The sequence below is a fragment of the Plectropomus leopardus genome, chromosome 13, assembly GCF_026936395.1.
Source record: "Plectropomus leopardus strain MGB_pleo_1.0 chromosome 13, ASM2693639v1, whole genome shotgun sequence".
In the NCBI taxonomy this organism is placed as follows: domain Eukaryota; kingdom Metazoa; phylum Chordata; class Actinopteri; order Perciformes; family Serranidae; genus Plectropomus; species Plectropomus leopardus.
This window is the reverse complement of record NC_142188.1, coordinates 1,616,418-1,625,996: the sequence shown is the minus strand read 5'-3', so window position 1 is coordinate 1,625,996 and position 9,579 is coordinate 1,616,418. Positions and strand designations below refer to the sequence as shown.

At 37.6% G+C, this 9,579-nt stretch overlaps 1 protein-coding gene across 1 annotated transcript in view; it reads left to right on the top strand.

The window, feature by feature from the left end:
- The first annotated feature begins 601 nt into the window (after positions 1 to 601).
- Positions 602 to 9,579, top strand: part of LOC121954738 (acetylcholine receptor subunit alpha) — a 29,508-nt gene continuing 20,530 nt past the window's right edge. Inside the window, exon 1 of the mRNA XM_088086667.1 lies at positions 602 to 817. Within this exon, the coding sequence (XP_087942793.1) occupies positions 763 to 817 (55 nt within the window). The 5' untranslated portion in view covers positions 602 to 762. The remainder of the gene's footprint in view (positions 818 to 9,579) is intronic.

Below are 9,579 nucleotides of genomic sequence, written 5' to 3'. Positions count from 1 at the left end.
ATAAAAAGTCTTGTGAAGACGCAGTGAAACTTAAAACCTTTGTTGTCTTGGTGAGATATGTAACCGGTCAGTTGTTCAGTGTGACACTAGTTCCTGTCATGGCATGGCATGCGTCATGCTGGCAGGGTGATGGGTACAGTGTGTGTGTGTGTGTGTGTGTGTGTGTGTGTTAGGGTGGCAGCATGTGTGGAGATGCTTCTCATTCCATCAGTGACAGCTCTCAGCTGTCCTTCTGTCTGCCTCCTTCCTGTCTCTGTCCCCTACATTTGTCCATCTGTCTGTCTTTCCTCCTCTCCGCCGTGCTGTCTGTCCTCATGTCTCTCACAGCCACCCGCCTCTATATTTTACTGATGTACAATGCTTCACTGTTAGAAAAACTTTAACATGTATGAGAAATGATGACAGTGTTGATCTGTGTATAACAACACACACACACACAAACAAACACACACACACACACACACACACACGCACACACACACACAGAGTCCCAGCTGTCTCCTGTGCCTTAAAGTGTGCTGAGAGGTGGGGGTGTTTCTGGGTGGGGGTAGTGGGTCGGAGAAACCAGAGCTCCCTTACTGGGCGAGCCACCTTCCCACTACTCACTTAAACTCCAGAGTGACTGAGGCTGGCAGCTTGTGTGTGTCTCTATGTGAAGTCAGTTAGCTCGAGGTTAGCTTGTGACCTGCTAACTGCTCAACAACTTGTCAATAAACGGATGCTGTAGATTTCAGGGCTGTTTTATAAATATCTGCTGGAGATATGAACCTCTCGAAGGTCCAGATCTGTCTCGCATGGATTCTTAGTCTATTTGCCGGTAAGTCTTCCTCTGAGTGTGTGTGTATGTGTATGTGTGTATGTATGTGTGTGTGTGTGTGTGTGTGTGTGTGTGTGTGTGTGTATGTATGTATGTATGTATGTATGTATGTATGTGTGTATGTATGTATGTGTGTATGTGTGTATGTGTGTGTGTGTGTGTGTGTGTGTGTGTGCGCACGCACGTGCTTGTGTGCATGAAAACGTCCAAATAAAGAGGTAAGTGTAGTCTTGTCCCCTGGACAAGAGCCTTTTAAACCATACCAACAATTACAGCTACAAAAAATTTTGTTTTTTACCTCTTAAAGTTGCTTCCAAGTCTAGATTAAACCTCATCAACCATTTAGAAAACAACTTCCCAACTTTCCTGTAATGAAATCCATTTTTTATTAATTCATATTTTGAAGAGAGATTGTATTTGTTATACATATTTAAGCATACATGTTGCCAAATCCATGTCCTCTGTGGATGGATCACTGATCTCTCCAGAGACTGGACTCATGTGTCAGAAACAAGAGACCACTTCCTGACACATGGCCCAGGAACCAAAAAAAAACAAAAAGCTACAATGCACACCAGGGCTATAGGCAATACTTATAAAATCCTCTGTCATTGTAGTAGGGCTCAGATTTTAGCAATAAAAATGAACAAAGACAAACTGAAGTCAGTATTGCTATTGCACAGTTTTACAGTTAAAGCAGTAGTTCTGAAAATGACTCATTCTGGAATCCTAGCTGTTGTTTAACATTAGCTCCACATTAAGAAATAATGTTATTTGTAATGTTCAAATTACTGGACTATAGGCCTGTTGTAGTGGAGTCAATACTATTAAAATTCTTCTGTGCCAATTCAATATGTGTTGAAGTTTTAAATATTGCAATTCTACAAATATTGTGATTAGACATTATGATTTACTGACATTTACGGTAGAAGATGGGAAAAACCTCAAAAACACTACCAGAGACTGTTTATCATGAATCATACTCTCAAATCAATGCACATCAGACACACCAGATGTCGGTCAGTTTTTCCGACTTTCATTCAGCATCATCATTTTGTGCAATTAAAAGTGAAAAACAAACAACTTTTTATGGTCCTGTGTTTAACAGTTTTACTTTAGTAAGGCACTTTGTGAACTTGCTCTGAGTTGCCGTTTTAAATAAACTTTGCTTGCTTACTAAAATGTACACACTGAAACTGAATGAATGAAAATACTTTTACAAGCAAACTTAAATTGCTACATTAAGCTGTTCCTGCAATTTTTCCCCTACATTGAAACCTCCACATATTGATTTTCTAGTTTTTCATATCAATATGTTTAAAATGGGAAAAATGTATTTCACTGTAGAAGAAGCAGCTCTGAAGACTGACCTTCAGTCTGTCTCAAATTCAGCCGGCACAAACCTCAGCGCCAGGATTCACAACTGACTTTAACATGTGTAAGGGGCAGCAACAGAAAGTCTGCTAATCCGGTGGAGGGTTTGTGCTGCGCTAGCTGACTTTGAGGTGCGGGTCGAGCAGCTGACCGTCCACGATTAACCGCTTTATCAATTTGGCTTTGTTTTATTTCAAACAGATGTGATATCACATTAGTCATAGACAAATAAAAGACACCACCTTTTTTGTCCACTTCCACATCTGAATTCTATAGATTCAGGCAGTACAAAACAGAAAATAAAAATTGTGCCCACCAAAGTGAATCAACTTTTCCCCATAAAAGATGAAAGATGCACATTGCACATTTGCTCTACTATGAACTTTAAATATTGCCTGCAAAACATTGTGCACGTTTCTTCACAAACTGTACAGCTCTCTTATACTAAAACAGCTACTTTGTACATTTGTAATGTTTTCATACTTTTTACTGTATATAATGTATTAACCGATAATACTTTTGTAAATTTGATGATGATGGTGATGAGATGATGATGATGATGGTGATGAGATGATGATGATGATGGTGATGAGATGATGATGATGATGGTGATGAGATGATGATGATGATGGTGATGAGATGATGATGATGATGGTGATGAGATGATGATGATGATGGTGATGAGATGATGATGATGATGGTGATGAGATGATGATGATGATGGTGATGAGATGATGATGATGATGGTGATGAGATGATGATGATGATGGTGATGAGATGATGATGATGATGGTGATGAGATGATGATGATGATGGTGATGAGATGATGATGATGATGGTGATGAGATGATGATGATGATGGTGATGAGATGATGATGATGATGGTGATGAGATGATGATGATGATGGTGATGAGATGATGATGATGATGGTGATGAGATGATGATGATGATGGTGATGAGATGATGATGATGATGGTGATGAGATGATGATGGTGATGGTGATGAGATGATGATGGTGATGAGATGATGATGATGATGATGATGATGATGATGATGATGATGATGATGATGATGATGATGATGATGATGATGATGATGATGATGATGATGATGATGATGATGATGGAGATGATGATGATGATGATGGAGATGATGATGGAGATGATGGAGATGATGGAGATGATGATGATGATGGAGATGATGATGATGATGATGGAGATGATGATGATGATGATGGAGATGATGATGATGATGATGGAGATGATGGAGATGATGATGATGATGGAGATGATGATGATGATGATGGAGATGATGATGATGATGGAGATGATGATGGAGATGATGATGATGGAGATGATGATGATGGAGATGATGATGATGGAGATGATGATGATGGAGATGATGATGATGGAGATGATGATGATGGAGATGATGATGGAGATGATGATGGAGATGATGATGATGATGGAGATGATGATGATGATGGAGATGATGATGATGATGGAGATGATGATGATGATGGAGATGATGATGATGATGGAGATGATGATGATGATGGAGATGATGATGATGATGATGATGATGATGATGATGATGATGATGATGATGATGATGATGATGATGATGATGATGATGGAGATGATGATGATGATGATGGAGATGATGATGATGGAGATGATGATGATGACGATGGAGATGATGATGATGGAGATGATGATGATGACGATGATGGAGATGATGATGGAGATGATGATGATGATGATGATGGAGATGATGATGGAGATGATGATGGAGATGATGATGATGAAGATGATGGAGATGATGATGGTGATGATGATGGAGATGATGATGATGATGATGATGGAGATGATGATGATGATGATGATGGAGATGATGATGATGATGGAGATGATGATGATGGAGATGATGATGATGATGATGATGATGGTGATGATGATGATGATGATGATGATGATGATGATGAAGATGATGATGATGATGGAGATGATGATGATGATGATGATGATGGAGATGATGATGATGATGATGGAGATGATGATGGAGATGATGATGATGATGATGATGATGATGATGATGATGATGATGATGGTGAAGATGAGGGGGATGCTGATGATGAGGATGATGGAGATGATGATGGAGATGATGATGATGATGGAGATGATGATGATGATGATGATGGAGATGATGATGATGATGATGGAGATGGAGATGATGATGATGGAGATGATGATGATGACGATGATGATGATGGAGATGATGATGATGGAGATGATGATGATGACGATGATGGAGATGATGATGATGGAGATGATGATGATGATGATGATGAGGATGATGATGATGATGATGGTGATGATGGTGATGATGATGATGATGGAGATGATGATGATGATGGAGATGATGATGATGATGATGGAGATGATGATGATGATGATGATGGAGATGATGATGATGGAGATGATGATGATGATGATGGAGATGATGATGATGATGATGATGATGATGATGATGATGATGATGATGATGATGATGATGGAGATGATGATGGAGATGATGATGATGATGGAGATGATGATGATGATGATGGAGATGATGATGATGGAGATGATGATGATGACGATGATGATGATGGAGATGATGATGATGGAGATGATGATGATGGAGATGATGATGATGACGATGATGGAGATGATGACGATGGAGATGATGATGATGGAGATGATGATGGAGATGATGATGGAGATGATGATGGAGATGATGATGATGATGATGGAGATGAAGATGATGGAGATGATGATGATGAGGAAGATGATGATGATGATGATGATGATGATGATGGAGATGATGATGATGATGATGATGATGATGATGATGATGATGATGATGATGATGATGATGATGATGATGATGATGATGATGATGATGATGATGATGATGATGATGGAGATGATGATGATGGAGATGATGGAGATGATGGAGATGATGATGATGATGGAGATGATGATGATGATGATGATGGAGATGATGGAGATGATGATGATGATGAAGATGATGATGATGAGGTTGAGGATGATGAGGATGATGATGATGATGGAGATGATGATGATGATGATGGAGATGATGATGATGATGATGGAGATGATGATGATGATGATGGAGATGATGATGATGATGATGATGATGATGATGATGATGATGATGGAGATGATGATGGAGATGATGATGGAGATGATGATGATGGAGATGATGATGGAGATGATGATGATGATGATGATGATGATGATGATGATGATGATGATGGAGATGATGATGATGATGGAGATGATGATGATGATGATGGAGATGATGATGATGATGATGGAGATGATGATGATGATGATGGAGATGATGATGATGACGATGATGATGATGGAGATGATGATGATGGAGATGATGATGATGACGATGATGGAGATGATGATGATGGAGATGATGATGATGATGATGATGGAGATGATGATGATGGAGATGATGATGATGATGGAGGAGATGATGATGATGATGATGATGGAGATGATGATGATGATGGAGATGATGATGATGATGATGATGGAGATGATGATGATGATGGAGATGATGATGATGATGATGATGGAGGAGATGATGATGATGATGATGATGGAGATGATGATGATGATGGAGATGATGATGATGATGATGATGGAGATGATGATGATGATGATGATGATGGAGGAGATGATGATGATGATGATGATGGAGATGATGATGATGATGATGGAGATGATGATGGTGATGATGACGACGATGAGATGATGGTGATGATGACGATGAGATGATGGTGATGATGACGACGATGAGATGATGGTGATGATGACGATGACATGATGGTGATGATGACGATGAGATGATGGTGATGATGACAATGAGATGATGGTGATGATGACGATGAGATGATGGTGACGATGATGATGATGATGATGATGATGAGACGGTGATGATGAGACGCTGATGGTGATGATGATCAGTATTATGATGAATTTTTTTACAGTAATACTCTTAATATGTTTATTTTATGTTTAATGTTTGCACTAAATAACAAAGCAAAATCCTTGTAAGTGGAAATTTACTTGGCAAGAAATGATATTCTGATTCTGAAGATACAAAACTGCTATGATGGTGACTTGTTCATTCATTTGCATCATTTCCCAAAATGGACAAATATGACCAAAGACATCAAAGGGAAACCCACCACTGTATAAATAATAGCAGGGGGAAAAATAGTGATAACCTCCTACTATTCTGAAATTATACCATGGTATTTCCCACCCTAACTACATGCATCCTTCAAAATCACCTTAACAGTTTACAAACAAACCTTTGAATTTTAAACTGTGCCTGTTACTTTTTGTGCAAAGCATTCATAAGTGTGTTAGCATTTGTCCTTCAGCTCCCCTAAAAACAGGCGGCTCGGCATTGTTAGCATTCCTCACTGCATTTATATTTAAGGCATTTACTGTAGCTGTTGTCCTCTTCAAGAGTGATTTATATTTATCAGGGAGTAGGTATGGCTTCAGCGTCTTTGTCCAAGGACACTTGGACATGACACATATTTGTTAATGCGCACATCGTCTTTTGGGGGGGATTAAACCTAAGTCTAACAACCCCTGCCTTCCCTATACTCGAGCTTCTCTGAAATGATTCTCATAATTTAAACAAATGTTTCACCCATAAAGTGCATCGTCTGCTTCTCCTTATCCACTGATCCCTGCTAATTAATACACTGCACATTAATTACACACACTCACATTTCACAAACTCTGCTTTGAGAGAAACACAGTCATTATGACACAATGTGACTGGCTTATCTGGTAAGCAAATAAAGAGACCATAACTTCAATTACTGAGAGCATAACATCAAATTACATGATCCACTTATACCTGCTGTTAAGCATCAGAGTTTTGGCAGAACGTCAAAGAGAACATATGATTTAAGATTAACTGTAGATGAAATGAAGCAGAGGGAACAACAGCGGGGAAATGTCCCAGAATCCTGTGTTCTTCACGTGGCCATTAACCAGTTAAAACCTGGAGCAACATCGCATTTTTTCTGCTTTCATATGCCTTTTAAGTGTTTGTGCCTTCATCTTACTTTGTTTTTTTTTTTAGTCTTTGTTTTGTTTTTCAAATAATTTTTGGGTAATTTTCTTACACTTTTGTTTCTTCTTGCTGATATTGTGGTCATTTCCTCTTACATTTCCAGTTGCCTTCATCTCGTGTTTTTGACCGAAGTCAGGCCAATTTGGTCAGTTTTCAAGGGGTTAAAATAATATCTTCACAAATACTTTAACTATCAATTTTCAATGTGAGCATATACGAGAGTTGTGCATTCATGTATAAATATTTAAAGGTAACTCATGACTTGTCGAGTGTTTTCCAGAACTTTTAAGTTTTCCTCAGACATTTACTCATCCCACACCACTGACGACTTTTATGGTCTGTTTTGTCGGACTTTCCTTGGTCATTATTTACTGAAATACATCACTCCCATCACTACAGTCAACATCAACATCATCAGTATTCTAAAAACAAATGAAAAGAATTTGAATTTGCAAATACTCATAGCATTGCATTGATTATTTGTAATGCATTTCACTTTTTAAATAAAAACATTTGATCATTTGTACATTTCTAACAATTTTCTATTATTGCTTACTCTTTAAATTTTGATCAATACTGCAATCTTTGTTTTTATCTTTTTTTTTCTTTTTATGAATGATTAGTTATTTAATAGGAGTGGTATCCTCATAAGCTATTGATTTTTGGCTTCTAACCTCTCCTACAATGTTTAAACTTTTTAATTCCGTCTTTTCTATACAAATGTACAAATAAACTAAACTAAACGTATATGCAACATGAGTAACAGCTTTGAACTGGCTCAAATGTGGATCAACATAGAAGTTTGCAATAGACTCATACTGGCACCATGCACTTTAACCTAAAATGACGAGCACACAGTTTTCACTGGGAGTAAACAGAAAAACATTCTGTAACTGCTTCAGTCAGTGCTTTATAAATACAAACATGGTTTCATTAAAACGGTGCATTCATCATGCTGCTATCACATCTGATTTCTGTTCACCGTTTATTTATCAGTTCTTTTCTATAAATCAAGGATTCGACATCTGCAGCAGCAAGATTACTGTTTAATTCATTTCAACATTTATTTACATCAAATTTTATTTATCCTTTCCAATTGAGCGATTTGGGTTCTGGCACATTTTATGAAACACATTGGTGACAAATTTGATGTGATGGGCAGATAGAGGTGGTGTGTGACGATGAATGGATGCAGCCTGTAAGCCACCAGTTGGACATTATCTGCATCGCTGCAGATGTGCAATAAAAATGGAGCTCAGTAAATCATTGAAGGTCTTTATTGCCAGATGCTACACACTGGCTTTGAAAATTGTTTACTAGCTGAGGTTTTTGTGTCAGAATGTCACAAAACATGATTATTTTGTCTGGGTTAAATAGATTAAGATCTTCACATAACTATAAAAGCTAAATAACACAGAAGCCTTCTGCAACACTGTTTTCTAAGAGTTAATGACATGAAATGTGCGATATCATATTTTAGAATGAATTTGCAGTCCAACCTCTTTTCAGGTCTCTGCTCAAAAATGTTCTTTATGAAACCCTAAGGGGCTGTTTGGTGCATTTTACATGCTTTTCATTCCTAATTTTTTGATCATTTTGGCTGTGTTCATGCATATGGCAGAAGTTTTGGCAAGATTTTCTATGTTTGATCGTGGAATTTCGAGCTCAGCTTCTACAATAAGTCGAAAATACACTGTGGAATTTTTACATTCATACTGTTTAGTGCAAAAAATGTGCCATTCAATTTTTGATCTCACAGCTATCAAAGCATGAAAACATGCACTGCATTATTTCTGGTTGTCATTCTGGGCTTTTGCCTTGTAATTTGTAATTTTAACTATTTTCCACCTGACGTTACTACTGACATATGGAGAAAATATAGGCTATCTCCACTAGATGCACTGTCACAATCCATGTTGCTGTTAATCATTAACATATCCCAGGCTGTGACCAGAAAGAAAAAAAAAATCACTTGTCCTAACCCTACAATTAGGGCTGGTGTTGGTTAAAAAATGTAATCAATGAAAGTAGAAAATAATATTAATGTAGAATATTTTTTAATTTGATTTTTAACGGCACATTGTGCGCACAGAGCAATACGAGTGATTGTAATATTAAAGCGGGCCCGACGGGTTAATTTAAGTTTCTGTTTTAGTGCACTATCATTCGACAATTAAGTTTGTTGTTAAACTGTAAAATATCCTGTCTC